Source organism: Cryptomeria japonica, chromosome 7, assembly GCF_030272615.1.
Source record: "Cryptomeria japonica chromosome 7, Sugi_1.0, whole genome shotgun sequence".
Taxonomy (NCBI): Eukaryota; Viridiplantae; Streptophyta; class Pinopsida; order Cupressales; family Cupressaceae; genus Cryptomeria; species Cryptomeria japonica.
Window position 1 is genome coordinate 489,117,961 of NC_081411.1, and position 18,798 is coordinate 489,136,758.

The 18,798-nt window shown below is 38.1% G+C and overlaps 1 protein-coding gene across 9 annotated transcripts in view; it reads left to right on the forward strand.

Moving 5' to 3' along the window:
* Window positions 1-1,504: 1,504 nt before the first annotated feature.
* Window positions 1,505-18,798, forward strand: part of LOC131065756 (polyadenylate-binding protein-interacting protein 4) — a 193,343-nt gene continuing 176,049 nt past the window's right edge. For 5 of the 9 annotated variants that reach the window (XM_058000391.1, XM_058000393.1, XM_058000392.1 and 2 more), the window contains exons 1-4: window positions 1,505-1,671; window positions 4,367-4,822; window positions 5,057-5,187; window positions 5,492-5,682. In XM_058000391.1, the coding sequence (XP_057856374.1) occupies window positions 1,518-1,671; window positions 4,367-4,822; window positions 5,057-5,187; window positions 5,492-5,682 (932 nt within the window). In that variant the 5' untranslated portion in view covers window positions 1,505-1,517. Of the gene's footprint in view, window positions 1,680-1,726; window positions 2,086-4,366; window positions 4,823-5,056; window positions 5,188-5,491; window positions 5,683-18,798 lie in introns of those variants that run through there. The other 4 variants (XM_058000389.1, XM_058000394.2, XM_058000395.2 and 1 more) reach the window with 4 other exon arrangements.

Consider the following 18,798-nt stretch of genomic DNA (forward strand, 5'->3'; position numbering starts at 1 on the left):
GGAATGGATCATTCTAATGAGGAACGATGGCTCAAGCTAGGAAACATATTTGGCCTTGTGTTATCTCCTATAACCACTGTCGAGGAATGTGGGCACACTCAGACCTATGAAGCTAGGTGGAGTTGATGCCCAATACCTGCATCAACCAAGACATACAAACACTTGTGCATACATATACATAAAATATACTATAATTGAAACATCATTAAGCATTCCCAAACTGGGGTCACATAAAACTACGGTTAGTAGCATCACATTTCATTAAAATATTACATCATCATAACATCATCAAATAATCACATGACACTAATAAAACCAAAATGTCCTCATATAATAATCTAAACATCATCATATAACAACATGTCACATAATCACAAAGTCATCATGCATATATGATCATCACTGAACTACAAGTATAACCTACTATCCACATCAACAATGATAAGATCATATGAACAAAAGAATATACCAATCATCGAATGCATCATATGGATGCCAATACAAAAGAATAATATACACACAGTAAAGGGATAAAGCATAAACAAAGTCTATCTCAGATCAAAATAAACAATGACATAATGCAAACACAAGAGGCATTACATTTAGCAAGTTGTTGTTTATGACACTGCATACCTCTTTGGCATTGGAGTTGGTTTTGAAAATCATGGGCGCTTTCCGCTTGTGTTGAGCTTTATAAATATGTGACTTTTTATTGTATTTTGTATGATAGGTTGGATATCTTCTACGAAGCTTTTATGTGCCATATATTCTCTAGAATTCTCTACTGTTATATTTACTCCTGAAGAGCATTGGTTTTAGGCATTGTATTGTAATTGTTGGTTGTTGCTGATAATATAATTGAGACCGGCTTTTGGAGTGTGGATTTTTTCCTGAAAGTGTTTTCCCACATATATATGGTGTTGTGAGTTTATGTGTTTATCTAATTTGTAGTAGTTAAGGGTTTGTAAGATTTTTTTGCATCATCTCTCTTGTTAGATTTAGCATTTGGAAGCGTTTATTCCAAACTTGACTTCCTTTCAAGAACAAATCCTTGTCTAGCAAGTTCCTAAATGTCATTTGTTGACACCACTACTTCAGGGGTAGGTACAACAAGCTATGATTCATTTGTAAGAGTCATCAAGGTTTTGTTAATTCACTTTCACAGGTCAAGATCATTTTTATTAAATATTAAGTTCAATTTTGAAAGTATGAATCTAAACTAGAATAAGATACTACGATTTAAATTTTTTAAAACATTTGTCTAATAAAAATTAACTTTTTTGATCTTTGTCTATTCAATATCTAACATCTTTAAAAATATATACCCTCATCAAAATTTCATGATTTAAATAGACAAAAGAAAAAAAGTTGATTTTTATTAGACAAATGTTTTAAATAAAAATATATACCCCCATCAATTTCATACCAATTATCACATTTAATTAATATAAATACAACTCTAAAATCCTACATTCATATTATTGTTTAATCAATATTTTATAGATAGATGGAATTTTATGTTTAGCAAAATAGAGATTTTTAATGCTCTCTTGCTTGAGAGCGAGAGAAGGGAACATCGCCCACAGTGCGGCGAAGGGAAAGACACGGCTTTTTTGGTTCTATTTTTGAAATGGCAATCGGGGGCGACGTTGATTTTTACAATTTCTTTTTGTAAGTCGGTGAGTGTTCTTACGATACGTTCTTATCTATAAACAAGCATCATACCTGCACCAGCAGAAAATTTTCAACTCTCAATTATGTTTATTTGCCTGGAGTTTGACTGTTTGGAATCTATAGATTTGCTCAGATGAGTTAAAATTCCTAACACAGTTTTTATAAAAACTTGTTACACCCATTTAATGGACCGTGAAAATTTAATGCTACTTATAAATTCATATGCATATCCAATTTACTGCTAATAATTAGATGAATCCCTTCCTCTCGCTCTGGATCAATTCCATTCTTTTATGCTGTAATGACTGGCTGGTGCTTGTGATCGAACCGGTGATCCCTCACACCGGGCCCACTTTTCGTCATTTGATCGTGTGCCAAAAAATATACTTGTTCGTTGGTCATGAGATGAAGGTGATTAAATCTGAAGAATATAGTGTGCTATAGACTCAAATGAGATACACTAAATTTATTAGAGAAATATATGATTGTGTATCAGGTTTTTTATTAAAATTCTGCCTTTATTGACTACGTCTGTGCAAATGTTAGCCTAAGTGAGCTTCTGAATAAGATAAAATGTAATTAATTACATGTTAATACATAATGTTAAATAAATCTTTGTGTGGAGACACAACTATCTTATTAGTTTGAAATTGCATTGTATGCTCACCTGCTGTGAAATGGAGCACCTTGCTCCCTAAAAAAAGTACTTTTGCATCTGCCTTGCATGCTTATCTGAGAATCAAAATTCAGGACACAATACTCTCAACCATTTTGTCTGGTGTGAAATTTCATCACACTCTAGTATTCCAATAATGATGAACCCCGTCCACAACACTATCAAGGATTTTGCTAACCATGCTCTCTGTTTTCTTCTCCATCATCTTCTTCTTTTGTTTTTAATTAATTCTCGCCACTGTGATGCACAATCTTTTGCATTGATGTTAGCATGCATCTTCTTTAGTTTCCATAGAGTATCACTTCAACTGATGTCGTAATCTGTATTGCATATGTATCGGTCCTCCTCTTGTCACATGAATGATTTGTTTTTTAAATTGGCATTTGAATATGAAAGGATTTGTAAAGGGAGGTTATATCTCTTCTTGTGGTTATCCTACCACTTATTAGTAGTTTTAGATCAAACTGTTGGCTTATTTAGAATCCACAAGAATGATGCGTTACCCTTTGCTTACATTTCTAACTAGTAGAAAAATAAGATTTATATTTTCATAAAGGACTTTATAATACTTAAAAGAGGGCAATTAACTTCCCTAACAAAAGATTCCTGATTTTGTATATAAGTCATGACAAAAGAACATGTGTCTTCTGCAATAAAGCAGTTGTTGAAACTGAATGGCACTTCATTTTTGAGTGTGCTGCTTACCAAGATATCCATGGGTAGTATGAGAACAGCTTGAAAGATGGTTGTCTAAACCTACTTTTTGAAGAGGAAAGGCTACACAAAACTGCTGGTTTCTTTATAAAGATCCATAACTGAAGAGCAGATATGGAGAAGAACATGTAGATGACATAAGTTTGGTGCTGGGTCCCTTAGACTGTTGGTCTCGTGGACGTCAATAAAATTCCTTCATTCATTCACAGTAGACTACATGATTTTTGCTTTCTTGTCAGTTTTGGGATCAAGTTGGAAGTTTATAGAAATTTATCTGCTTCACTGGAAACTGACTGACTGCTAATTTTACCCACCATTGCAGAAAACCTAATTATAGCTAGAATTTTCTTTGAATGCTATAGTGAGGTTAGGTTCAGGAGTTAATTATGGTTATTGATGAAGAAGGGTGATTTTTTGTAAGCTATTAATTTTGTCAATCTGAGTTTCATCTCATACTTATCATATCTACACCGCTATTTGTTTATGCATATTACTGTACTTTCATCTTTTCTTTTGCAGTTAGCTTGGATATGTCTAATGAACTCTCTTGAGATACAATCTGTTATGTGTGTTTGCATGCATGTCTTTTTGATAAAAATAATGGTGTCGACAATATTGGGGATGATTAGTGTAGCATTTTATGCCTCATTGTCTCAGAATGCATCTCCTAACTTGCGTGTGATACCTAAGATGTGCATTAGTGGAATCATTTAACAATCTATTGAATTTTATCTAAAAAGGCCAGAAGCAAAGTGATTGATGGAGTTGAATTCAAGTTCATTAATAATTTTTAAGTGAACCGTGCATCTTAGAAATCTTGAAGTGCAAGATTAAAAATTTCTCAAGGATACATGTTCTTCCAGTCCAAGAAAGCATAATAACTAAGAAAATGAAGCTTGTGATGCAGTTGTTCATTCTAAATAAGAATGAAATTTAAATTTAAGAGAAAACTGTACAGTGAGTATGGGATAGTTTTGAAAAAATCCTATCTTATGCTTTGGCTGAAAAGTTCCTTTGATATTTTTAATATTGGGTTTGTAATTTTTCTACTACTTGGTATACCAAATTCTATTTAGCCTGATATTCATTAATAGTACTGTAACCTATTAAGATATGGTCATTCTATGGTACAACTCTACAATTAGTGTATATGAGCCTATATGAGTTTGTTGCTGATCCTTTCTCAATTTTTCTACAAGCAATAATCTAGCTCTGAACAATTTTTTTCCTGTTTTCATTTATCAAATTTGATTTACTGTCATTATTTCATATTTCTTATTTGTGGATTTGCAATCTTGGCAGTAGATTGGGGGATACACAGGATAATTATAATTGGATGTGAAGCAAATTGCTTTCTTAGAGATAAATTATCATTAATGAGTCAGCAACAAGGAGCCCAGCACAGGTCTGCTGCTGTTAATGGGCCTAACCACAGCAGACCTGAAAGAGATCAAAGCAGTTGTTATGATAACAGTTCCATACAATCGGCAAGATTTTGTTCAGACAATTCTGTCAACACAGGCATAGATGATATCTTTTTCAATCATATAAGCACTGACAACATTCATTATGCTAACAATAATAGGACCCGGGAAGGTAATGTGAATATAAGCAAAAGTGGAGGATTTGGACAGCCCATGCATGATCGTTTTCTTTTCATGACAACATGCCTTGTGGGCCGGCATGTGGAAGTCCAGGTGAAAAATGGATCCATATTCTCAGGGATATTTCATTCAACACATGCCGAAAATGATAATGGTTTGTATTCTATTCTGTTCCATTAAACTTTCCAATATTTTGAATGATGATGCTATTCATGCATTTTAAATAAAAATCAAGAAGATTTTGTCTCTCTCTTTATTTTTTGTAATGCAACATCTGCATGAACTATTTGCAGTCCCTATGTTTTAATTTTTTTGGGTAGTGTAATATCTCTTTCAATTTTTTATTAATATTTAAGAAATGCCATGATGTTTTACTGTACTTTTATAGGAGTAGTTTTGAAAATGGTCCAACTGATTAAAGATGGAACCGTCAAGGGAGGAAAACCGGATACTGGATTTAAAGCTCCTATTAAGACTTTGATTATCATGGCCACTGATCTGGTGCAAGTGATGGCAAAGGTTTGTTTCAGAATTCCTATTTTATTTTTTGGGATGGTTGTAGTGATTAGCGGATGACGCAGTTTAGTTGTTCATAACGACTTCATTTTCTGTGGACTGAGATTGATACATTGAAAACAGTACTTATTGAGGTTGGACATGCCTGACCATGGGACTCTTAGATCACAATCATAATGAGAAGCATGACTTGTCATTTACCCTTATTTTGATTTGTGGAAAGCAGAGTGTATTTTTCTTTTATTTATTTGATTCACACATACTTGAAATAGTTCTATTGATATTTGTGTATTCTTTTCTACTTTAGGATTTACCTGTACCTGGAGATGACTTAGAAAATGGCTACGGGTGTGGAAATAGGCATGACATTGTTACAGACTCCGTTCTATCACATGCATATCATTTTGGTTCAGAGAGGGAGTTAAAACCTTGGATGCCAGAGAAGGATGCATCTGAGGGTCTGGGCTTGGAAGATACATTCCAAAATACTTGGAACAGGTGATTATCGGATTTAAGCTGCATACTCAGTCTAGTAAACAAATCTATAATGTGTTTAACCTATGTGAAAATTGCTCACTGTTGAACATATACTAAAGCTAAATTGTAATCTTTACAGATGCTTCTGGATTAGATTGTGTAGAATATTTTTTGCATCAACGTTTTGGATCGCGCTCCATGATCTATCATTTTTTTATCTCCTTTTGCTCTCTTTCTCATCCTGATGATGGATCACGGAGTGTGATCTGAAACGTTGATGCTAAAAATTCTACACAATCTAATCCAGAAGCATCTGTACTAAGCCATTATGGATTGTGGAAACTTGATATCATTAAATTGTAATTCCCAAAGTTTGGTATTTGATATGCAAAGGTTTTTGCTGCAGAGGTGTAGTATAATGTGCAAAGTCTTTCAGCCATTTAGTTATTTATTTCTATGCCTTTTAGAGAGTGATGTGAGACCAACTATTAAGAGAAAATTAAAGGATTGCCTTTTTTTCATACAAACAATATATTACAGAAATGGCAGTTTTGGTTACGGTTGAATTTATAAGTATTTGCAAGTCTTAAATCTTAATGATATAAATGTTAACTGTATCTTATTTTACCGAAAGGAATAAATCATCTAGAATATCACAGTAGGTATGGTAATTCAAGGCATGCCATAACCTGCAAACAACTTTCTTCAAAGCATTCTTGTGCAGAATATCTATTTAGATGATAAAATATTCTTAGAAATGAAAGTAACTAGAAATGTGACAGGTGCAAGAAATGTGTAACATGGGGTTAGGAGATGGAAAGGTTTTGTTAAATAAATGGTTGTACGTAGATTTATTCATCTATGCATATGTGGACATGTATGTATATCACAATATATGCCATCTAATATGAAATATATGTGGATGTGTGTGTATGTCTGGACTCTGGAGATCACCATTGCCACTTATCAGAATTGATGATTGGTGCAGAAGAAGAAGAATCGTCATCAATCACCTCAAAGGGGACAATATAAGATCTAAGGTTATCCATACGAGAGAGCCCTAGGTCAAGGGGGAAGAAAAGCCTAACTATATCATGACAATTTTTTTTATTTATCTAAAATAACATTCTATTGTCCCTAGTAAACTAATATATAGAGCATTATTTTAAGGAATAAAGAGGCCATAGCGTATTCCTAATACTATGTTGTGTCTTAATACACAATGCCTCCCCTTAAAGTGCATCGTCATCAAAGTAGTCAAGAACTCTAGAGTTGAATGTAGTCAACCTAGGGTAGCACTAGATGGGTGATCCTTTTGGGAAGTACCAAGCGTACTAGCTATGCTTTTACATATAATTGAAAGACTTGTTGGGAATCAAACCAATGGCCACTAAGTCACAAAGCATTGCTCCAACTGACACAATAAACATACAACACAACACAAACTATAGATGATAATAGTTTATTTATTTAAAATTCCTCAAGCCTCTTCCAACTTTTCACCTTTTTTTTTATAGGTTTGACAGTTGGATGCTTAAATAGGGAATCCTTGTATTTGTAGTTGCATCCTTACTTGTATCTCCTTCCACTTCATCTTTAATGTTTTGACGGTTCTATCTCTATATTACCAGTTTGTCCAAGGAAAGCCTTGGGTCTTGGTCTAGTTCAAACCCAGTTTGGGGTTTGGGTGCAGTCCCTTGTGGGTTTGGATAGGGTTCCGTTTATGGATTGTGGGCCTAGATGGACCTGGACAAACTTGGGACTTATTTTACCCATAGTCCTTATTGTTGGTGGAATAAGGTTTTTTACCTAACCAATTCACCTACTAGGTTCTATTGACATTTCAAGTTTACTTTTTTTTTTAGATTGTAGGAACTGGGTATAGCAACCCCCTATAAACTGCAGTGTGCCAGGTAAACTTTTTAATGTGACCGGCGACATTGGTGTGACACATCCTCCAGTACCACGTGGGTTGGGGGGAGACTAGACCTCGCGACCTCGTGCTTCACCACTGGAAGCTCTTGCCAATCGAGCTAGGCCCCTAGCCCCACATTTCAAGTTTACTTAAGTCCTAGGAATATTTCTAACTTTTAGTTGTCATTAGATCTTATCATATTTTGCCATTTACTTCTTGTATCCTAGATCAATTAATGTTTGTTGTCTCATGTCAAAGGATTAAGACACTTGTCATGATCTTGTCTGATCCTATGTTTCATCTTGGCTATATGACCAAAGGGTCCTCTTTGTAATCCATTGCATTGATTTGCATATTGATCATAGTTTGATCTAATATTATCTTGCATCCATTATTGCAAATTGATGCTCTTGCTTTTCACTCTTGTAGAAGGAAGTTTTGGTTGTCAGTGATCTTGGATGCTTGAGTCATTGAGTGACTCTAAAATGGATTTCTTTAACAATTATAATTTAAATCCATAACAATGATTACAAATTTTGCTTCAAATAGACAAAATGCAATTATAAAAGAAGCTAAACTAGGACTCTTCAAACTCACATAGATATCTCCAAAAAGAAGGCCAATGGAGGATATACTTGCCACCCTAGCATATTATTGCTACGTTACCCCAAGTTTCCGGGACGGGGGGACAGGGGGACGAGTTTCCGGGACGGCAAATATTTTTGCCAAATTTGGGGACGGGGGGGGGGGAACGACAGCATGCATCTATACATTATATTCATATGAAAACATGGATATAGCATGTGTATGATACTATGAAAACATTTTAGAATGCAAACATCGAACATACAACATTATCAATAGACTCAATACTCAATATGCACTCATAATTCAGAATTTCAATTCATTCACATTGTCAATATGCATATCATAATATATATTAAAGAAATAACATACAAAATGCCCAAAGGCCACACTGCTGCCATATTGTTTCATTGTCAATTGCGATATGGAAATCAAAATAGTACTAAGTAAATACTAAAAAGCAAAGTATAATATTTATTATTTAATATTTTATTATTTAATTTATTTTCTATTTATAAATTTTAAAATTTATAATATGAATTAATTTAAAATTATAAATATTTGATATGAATTAATAAATTTAATGTCGCCTTTTAATTTTTGATAGACCCATGTTAGAAAAATAATAAAATATAGATAGTCGTATTTTGATTTCATAACTATTCAAATTCAATAATAAAAAAATTGATAGTCTTTTTAAAATTTTTTTCAATATAGAGGGCCCATGTTAGAAAAATTAAAAAAAAATTGAAAATACGACTTTTTAAATTTTTTTTTTTTTTCCCTAGCCCTAGATGTGGGGGACGTCTAGCCGTCCCCGAGACGGCTGGGACGTCCCCAGCCGTCCCGAGGACGTCCGTACGTCCCCCACAGCTAGGGAAGCCGTCCCCCCATTTCGGGGACGTCCCCTCAAAATTCTGACAATTTAGGGAGGGGGGGGGGAACGTCCCCTGGCCGTCCCCAAGTCCCTGAAACGTCCCCGGGACTGGGACGAGGGTTTTCAGGTAGGGGACGCGTCCCCGGGTTTCGTAGTATTATTGTCATCAAGCACAATAGATGAATATGACACTCTAGGAAACCTCCAATCTATGGAGATGAAGGTCCATGGATGCATTGCCAAGAAGACCATTTGCACACACCAATGTCTCACACGACACCCAAGAATTCACACAAGGATTTATCATAGAGTAAGGATTTATCATAGATGTCATCAAGATGGAAAGAGATTACGGATACAAACATTCATTTCCTGAGCTTGAACCTATTGCGACAGCGGATGTTCGGAGTTGGAAATCAGATTCCTTCCCCAGTGTATGTAAACATTATGAAGAGTGGTATCTTTCAAGCCGCAGGATTCCCACACTCCATACAGTGCAATGAGCTTATCTTGGAGTGTGCACGATGTTATGGTCAAGACTCCTAAGGGCGTTGTCATTGCCTACCTTGCTGAGGTGTTTGGAATTCCACGTGGAGCAGATATGAAGAATGTAACTAAAGATGAATATGAAGATCGATACACGAAGATGGATGCGTGTAAAAATGTAGTGAATAAAGAGTGGATGATCAAGCCTAGGCTTCATCATTCCAAGGCTCCCAAGACACTCATGTGCATAGACTTCAAAGAGGAATATAGTGACTTAGTATTCTTGCTTAACCGAGTGATGAGGATGCCGCAGGGTGCAATATACGATGGATGGATGTTCTATTTCATCCAGGATTGTCTTAGAGGGACATTGATAAATTGGTCTAGAATCATAAGTGACAATCTGGACTTTCAACTGAGAAATGTAGAGTGGTCCAAGTCATTCGCCATGACTTCCTACTTGGTATACCTGCTTGCACGGTTTGTTACATACAAAGGATTGATATGTAGAGGTGAAGTCGGGAATGGGCAAAGACAATTCGGGAGTTATGAGTGCTATCCCCAATTGAACATGTATAGAATTGAAGATTATAAGAGAGTAAATGATGTATTCACAATGTACATCACGCGGATGCTGCAAGGCGGAATCCACAGGAGGTTGTCCAAGGAGGCAACAGAGCTAATAGAGAAATATGGATTGTGGTATATTCAGTTTCCCACTTTCACGTACCTTAGGGTTCATGGGTTTCAATCCGAACCCTATAGGCTTCCTAGGTATCCTTCTGACAGAATGATCTTGTTGGAAGTGGTGAGACAACTTCTAGAGTTTGATTCCATTTAGAAAGAGAAGCATAGGATAGGCATGACATTTCCTATTTCAGTTGGGAAAACGTTGGAGGTTTGCCAATCTCCCTTAGCCGCCAACACTATGAGTGAGGAGCTTGCATTCTATCGATTTGCAACCTTTAAGAAAAGAGAAAGGTTTGATCCAGATAAGAAAGTTGGAAGGATCAGGGGAGAGAAGTTCATTCACAAGACAAACGTAGAGGATTATTGGGCCAACCTGATGGACGAGCAAGCAGTGAAGAGACGAATATGGTCCAGAATGTCAATAGATGTCATGAGGAAGTGTGGACTTTTCCTCATTCCTGATCAGGTGTTAGATGACAGGGATCATACACATCCACAATATGAAAATGAAATGAAGAAGGCAATCTTATTGCCTAATTGGTTAGAATCAGAAGAGATAGATTTAAAGATATTGATGAGAGAGGTCTTGAGTTTCTCCCGTACATGGGTAGATATTCAGATGAATAAGTTAGTTGACATGGGTGTTTCCTTCACTTATGAAAAGATGAAGCCGAAAGAATCTACTTCCGAAGATGATTAGAGAACTATTGGTGATGTCAGGATTCATGCAGATGAAGAGAGTCAAGCTCCCAAGAGAAGGAAAAACATGCAAGGAGGAGTCAAGGCTAGAGGGAAGAAGATTGAGGAGGTCAAGAAGAAGAAACAAAAGACTATCATTCCTTCACCCCCTCTTAGTGTCTCATCAATTAAGGAAGTTGAAATAATAGAACAAAATAAGGAGACCCAACAATGTTCCAACACAGTGATACTACCAGAGAATATTCAGGATTTACATGCCACAGCAACATCTGCTCCCCCAAATGGGAATGATGATCAATCGGGATCCCCTACCGTCCTTTTGGAGGTTAGTTTGGGAAATGAGATATATGATTTGACCAGGAGTAATCCTGATGATGATGATGATGTTATCTCGGCATTGAGAGGACTTGATCGAGATATGTCTCGATGATGGTATGGAGATATCCGCTATTCCTGATTGGCTGATGAAAAGTATGGAAAAAGGTAAGATGATAGAGGTACAACCTATTGATAACATTGATGACTACCTAGCTAGGAGCAATAAGGAGAAAGAACCCAAGAGAGCTGAGATTTTGTCGCACATAGCTAGAGATGAGACAGAAATGCTGATTGCGCAGGTGCTGTTCCTATTGAAGGTGTGACGGCGGACGTTGCTACTCCTATGGATTTCTAGATTACTTCAGTTGCCCTTGGCCGTACTACAAGAGAGCAAGAGTTTCAGGAGGTTGGTGATAACCATAGGGCGATCAGTGCAAGGTTAGCTAGAGAAATTGAAGAGAAGGAGAAGTACAGAGAAAAGAATATCAGACTTAGAGAGTATATTGCGGGGATAAGGCGTGAGAACCCCACCCTTATTTCCCCTATTGCGGTTGATCATAGACTACATTCACACTATGAGGCAGCGAGAGATACACTCTCGGAGGTGGAGAAGTGGATTGAAAGTGCAAGAAAACAGGGGGATGATTTCCTTACTCAGTTTGTCCAGGCATATGATAGGACAACAAGGCTCATGTTTAGAATCCAGTATTTGGAGGGAGTTTGGGAAGAATTCTGACTCATCTAGGAAAAGACTATTCCACGCCTCAGAGCTTTGAAGAAGATTCCCAAGTCCACGTTGATTAGTGAGAACATTGTGCATAGTGGAGATAGATACGATTTCCATGGCTGGTATTGTTCATTGGCTGTGAAGAAATCAACTTATGAGAACGCCCAACTGAGTTGTACAGAGATGGAAGGATTGATTCAGGACATTCAGACAAAGATCCTTGCCTCAATTGAGGAATTATTGGGTGTTGATGTTAGTGATGCTAGTGGTTTACACTTAGCCGAATTAAGAGACAAGATGAAACTTATGTATTTTTGTCAGTTGGACTCTTTGAAGAAGAGTCAGATGGATGATTTGGTCTCTTTGTTGATTCATGTTCATGGTTCACAGAAGCTCATTCCAGATTGGGAGAACACTTTGGACGCTTGCTCGGATTCATTGGACGTGATTGATTTGCAGCAAGATACCTTACCTAGCATTTCCATGGAGGAGTTAGATTCTGTATTGGCTAGATTCTTGGAGTATGCTAGAAGAGAGAGAGATGCAGGAAGGAATCTTCTAGAAGATTCCCTATTTGATGACTAGGTATCTTTCTATTGGGCCATATGTTGGTGGCACCATTTTTGATGTAAACCCTAATTAGGGCAATTCTAGGGTTTTGTTGGCATGATCTTGGCCTTTGATTTAGTTTTAATCTTGGCCATCCATTTTGTATGAGACTCTATATATACCTCCTTGTCTCTCATTTGTAAGGGAGAGCTTTTGTAGAATTGTTGGTATATGCTGCAACTATTTGAACCTAAATCATTGTTCAATTGTTGGTGATTTTGCTCTTCAAATGTTGTCTTTGCATTCATGGTTCTCAATTCCTCCAAGTTAGATTAAAATTTTAGATTAGAATTTATTTTCATGTTTATTAGATCGAGTGAAAGATTTGTTGAATAGATTTGTGTGGAATCCTTAATCCATACCAGTAGCTTCTTGCCGCTGGTAAGTGTGCCTTGTGTGGTCGACTGGAAATTTGAGTAAACTTAACTTCAACTATTACGCGTCCCTTGACAAGCATCAACTTGGATGGTGTCAACGTTTGATGGTAATAGTCTGAAAATCCTTGAGTACACCTTAGACAATTGCACTAAGCTTGTGTCAATACTTGTTTGTGAGACCCTGCCTAGTTTGATTCCACTAAACTTGTTCATCATTTCCTACATTCTTAGGCCTAGAATAGATTTCCTGAACCCTATTCCTTTTGCCCATTTTTTATTTAGAATTAAGTCCAAAACTACATTGCCAAATCCTAAGTTGTTAGCACACCTATTCCGCATATTTCATGATCAAAGAAGATAATTCGAACATTTGTGTAAGTCCCCAAGTGAACACAACAATTCACATCGACCATTGAGTTACCCACTCGTCAAGACCTGACATGTAGAAACCTTGGAATCATTTTAGTTGATCTTACCTTTAGCATCTGAGGTGATTTTGTTCAAGAGAGGGTAAATTACTTTGGAATTTTATTCTGAAATGTTATGTGCATAAAACACACATCAACAGGACCCCTAATCAACCTAACAATGAACCAGAGGCTAGCACTTCTAATGCTCCTGGAGGAAATGGAAATGGGAGTAATAATGGGAGCAACATTGGAGGTTCAGTTCCAAGACCTCTGCAACCTATCTTCCTACCTAGAGAAGCACCGCAAGCTGAAATTGAGATACCTACAATGGATGAGACAAGGAACAGCTATATGGAGTATGTTTCTCTCCCTGCAGAGATCCATGATATCTTCATCTTGGATCAGTTCATGAATCAGAAAATGAAGCGAGGAAGGAGGAATGACAACTGATTTTCTGCCCCAAGAGATTATCAACAAGCTCTTGGAAAGGTGACTCTAGCACAATTTGATGGAAGCAATAAGAGCACAACTAGAGCGTGGGTGTAGAAGTTGGACAATTATTTGTCTTTGAGGCCTATGCCTGAAGAAGACGCCATCAAGTTTGCCACTTTGCACTTGGATGGTGTTGCCCACGAATGGTGGTACCATGGGTTGGTCACCCTTGGTCATAACTTGATCACCACATATGCTGATTTCACCAACTCATTGATAGGTTTGATACCAAGGACCTGGAGGTGAAATTTAGAGAACTTGCTCAACTCAAACAACAAGGTTCTTTGGACACTTTCATAACTGAGTTTCAAAGCCTTTCAGTTATGGTGATTAGTATCTCAGAGAAGAGGTTAGTGGTCCTATTTATTGAGGGACTTGAAGAATAGTTGAAAGGTTGGCTAAAAGCCTTTGACCCACCCACCTTGGCCGAGGCAATCAAGAAGGCTCGAAGCATGGAGTTGGCTGTCCCAAAGAACAAATTTTAGTCCAAGCCTTTCCCTTTCCGGAAGGATAAGAAGAAGTTTACAAATCAGACCAAGAAGTTTCCTTTGCGAATGGATGATGAGCTCCGTCAAGAGCTCCGAAGGAAGAATCTTTGCTACTCTTGCAGAGAACCTTGGGCCCCAGGACATAAGTGTCATGGGAAGGGCAATTTACATCAAATAGAGTGCTATTCTGCTAATGGATCAGATTTTGAAATTTCAGAACAACAGACTGAAATTGAGGACGAGTATGAAGAGGCTCCTGAAGAGCCTAAAACTGAGTCAGAAGACAGAGGAGTGGTTGCTCAACTCTCGAGCATTCACAAGAATGAGTGCTGTAGTGTTCGGGGTGTGATAGGAGAGCATCGTGTCATTGCTCTCATTGACACAGGAGCAACTCATAATTTCAATGATGAGAGAGTTGTTGCAAAGAGGGGGCTAGTGGCAGAGGAAGTAGAAGGCTTCAAAGTCATGGTAGCTGATGGCTCCACTATATCTTGCAACCAAATGATTTCTAACATGTCTCTGAAGTTGGGAAACCACGAGATTCGAGATGATTTCTTTGTGGTTAGCATTGGAGGCACTGATGATGCAGTCCTTGGGATTCAGTGGCTGAGATCTCTTGGCGAGATCACATTAAATTTGCAAACCATGGAGCTGAAATTCATGTCTGATGGGAAGAAGGTGGTGTTGAGAGGAATGTCAAATGGAGGACTTAGAGTTGTTTCATTGAAGGGGATGGAGAGGCTGATCCGCCATGGCCAAGTGGAGTGGGCAACAAAGTGTTTGATAATGCCGTCAAATCCATTGGAAGACAAGGGCAGCTACTCTGCAGACATTCAAGCATTGATTACAAAAAAAGTAAGGTCTTTGGGAAACCACCACTTGATAGACCTCCTGAGATCAAGGTCATGCCTTCCAAATCACCAGAAGAGAAACAAAGCTATCCCGAAGACATTCAAGCTTTGATTACCAAGAGGAGTAAGGTGTTTGTAAATCCTCCTCTTGGAAGACCTCCTCAAAGAGGGACTAAGCATATCATTGAGTTGGAAGGAGCAAAACCGGTAATGACTACTCATTACCACTACCCCAAGAAGCAAAAGGATGAGATCGAGAAAGCAATCCAGGAGCTGCTTGATATGGGTTACATACGGCCAAGCAAGAGTCCATTTGCTTCAGTTGTGGTCTTGGTAAAAAAGAAGGATGGGACCATGCGCATGTGCGTGGACTACCAAGCCTTGAATCAGAAAACTATTAAGAATCGGTATCCTATTCTGAGGATTGATGAGCTCATTGATGAGCTACATGGTGCAGTGTTCTTCTCAAAGATCGATCTCAGATCGGGGTATCATCAAATTCGGATGAGAGCATCAGATGTAGAGAAGATTGCTTTTAGATGCCACTTTGGGCATTTTGAGTTCCTAGTCATGCCCTTTGGCTTGACTAACGCCCCTGCCACATTCTAGTCATGCATGAACAAAATCTTCCAGAAACAGTTGAGGAAGTTTGTGCTCATATTCTCTGATGACATACTCATATTCAACAAGTCTTGGAAGGAGCACTTACAACATTTGGATGAAGTGTTGAGCATACTGGAATCCGAATCCCTGTTTGCAAAGGAGTCCAAATGTGAATTTGGAATGAAAGAATTGCTCTACCTTGGTCACATTATCAGTGCAGGAGGTTTGAAGGTAGACCCTGAAAAGATTAGAGCTATCATTGATTGGCCTCATCCCGAGAACTTAACACACTTGAAGGGATTCTTGGGTCTTTGTGGTTTTTACTGTAGGTTTGTGAAGGGATACTCTCAGTTGGCTGCCCCCCTCACAGATCTTACAAGGAAATGAGCTTTTGAGTGGATAGAAAAGGTACAAATAGTATTCGATTAGTTCAAGGAGATTATGAGCTCATGCCCTGTTTTGGCCTTACCAGATTTCACCAAGCCTTTTGAACTGCAGTGGGATGCATCAGAAGAAGGTGTTGGTGCAGTTCTTATGCAAGACAAGCATCCTATTGTCTTTGAAAGTAGCAAGTTGAGAGGACCTGAAAGGCTATATTCAATATATGACAAGGAGATGCTTGCCATAATGCATGCCCTTACGAAGTTCAGGCAGTATCTTGTGGGGAGTAAGTTCGTTGTTAAGACTGATCATAACAGTCTTAAGCACTTCATGCACCAAAAGGACTTGAATGAAATGCACTAGAAGTGGGTTAGTAAGCTTCAGGCTTATGACTTTGACATTGAGTATGTCAAAGGGAAGAACAATATAGTGGCAGATGCTCTTTCTCGGAGACCCCATTTGAGCTCTATGAGTGAGCTTACAGCTGATTGGAGGGACTTGTTGCTTGTCGATTATGCCAAAAATCAGTTTGCAACCAGCATCATAGAGGGCACTTTTCATGATGAAAGGTACAGATTGGTTGATGGACTGATTATGTACAAGGGTAGGATCCTTCTTCTACCTGAATCTAAGCTGAAAGAGAAGGTATTACAGACCTTTCATGACATTCCTCTTGCTGGCCATCAAGGTTTTTTCAAAACTTAATAGGCAGATCCGAGAGAGATTCTCTTGGAAAGGGTTGAAAAAGGATGTTCTGAAGTATATCAGGGATTGCCATGTTTGTCAGAGGAACAAGGATGAGCACACTGCACCCGCTGGATTGTTGCAACCACTGCCGATTCCCAGTCAAAAATAGGAAAGTATCTCTATGGATTGCATCACTGGGTTGCCGAGAGCTAGTGGGAAGGATTGTACCTATGTGGTGGTAGATAGATTAACGAAATTTGCTCATTTTTTCGCTATCACCAGCTCATTTACACCAACTCAAGTTGCCGATTTGTTCTTCCGTGAGGTGTTTAGGCTACATGGGCTACCTAAAAACATTGTGAGTGATAGGGAACGCAAGTTCCTAAGCTCTTTTTGGCAGGAGATTTTCAGATTGTGTGGTACTGTGCTCACCTCAAGCACGAGTTACCATCCTCAGACAGATGGACAAACTGAGATGGTTAATAAGTGGTTGGAAGGCTATTTGAGAAATTATGTTTCAGAACAGCAGAAGGCGTGGGTAAAATGGCTACACCTTGGTGAGTACTGCTATAATTCCACTTATCACATGTCCATCTAGATGTCTCCTTTCATGGCACTCTACGGATACGAGGCCCCTAGCTTTCCTGTTTGGTGTTTGGAGATAGCAGAGCACCTCAAGCTAGGGATATGGTTCAACAGTGTTAGGATATTCTGAAGGCATTGAAGGACAACCTCCAGATTGCACAAAATCAGCAGAAGATGTACGTTGATCAACAGCGAATTGAGCGTTCATTTGAGGTTGGTGATATGGTCTACTTGAGACTCCATCCCTTCAGACAGTCTACTCTTAAGAAGAGTGGAGCGGAAAAGCTTAAGCCACGTTTTTATGGACCATTCAGGGTCATTAGGCGAGTGGGAGTTGTGGCTTATGAGTTGGAGCTACCAACGAGTAGCCGAGTACATAATGTCTTCCATGTGTCATGCCTCAAAAAGGCGCTTGGGCACAATGTGATAGTTTCCTCTGATCTACCTCCTTTGGATGAAGAGGGAGAGTTGGTGCTAGTTCCTGAAGCAATCCTTGATGTTAGGGAACGATTTTTGAGGAGGAAGATCAAAGAATATCTAGTTAAGTGGAAAGACTTACCGGTGGAGGATGCTACTTGGGAGAATGAGGAGATATTATAGCATCTCGGTTTGCGATTGCTTGAGGACAAGCAATTTTGGGGAGGGCGGACTGTAATGTCCCCTTCTTAGTGATGTGCGTTCAGTGGTCCATTGGCCTATTTCGGAGACCTGTAGGGTATGTGGAAAGGAGAATTAGGGTTTCCAACTTTTGTGGAGTTCTGCTTGAGCTTTTTAGGGTTTACCAGGAGGGAATCCTTGAGTTCTGTCTATGGTTTCCTTCTAGGTTTTTCATGAGCTCCAAGGTGGCATAACATGCATTTGATTTTTTGGTGAAGTGAGAACTTACTATTTTTAGTAAGTTAGGGTTTGGCTGTTTGGATGATGCTGTCTTACTGAGCTTTCCAAGCTCTTTCTCCAGGTGCGAAGATCATGTTTTTCGGAGGAGTATTCCATGACTTACTATTTTTAGTAAGTGGCAGTATTGAGCAATTCTATTTTTAGCAGTTTGGACAGGGTCCTGATCCTATAGCAATTCAGTGGTCTTCATTGTTCAACTTCATCTTGGATTTTGTTGATAATTAGTACTGGAGTCATAAGTGATTTAATTAAATATTATTTCCTTATCCTAAGGTTTAATATTTAATTATTTTATTATTGATTAATGTTATATTGGGCTACTTAGGAAAAGACATATTTGTATCTAATATCAATGTTATTATTTCCTAAGTTAGGCGTTGAAATTTGGAGTATGTATTATGTTATTGTTGAAGACTTAGGCAAGTTCGAACTTGTTTAATTATTGGTTAAAATGCAACTT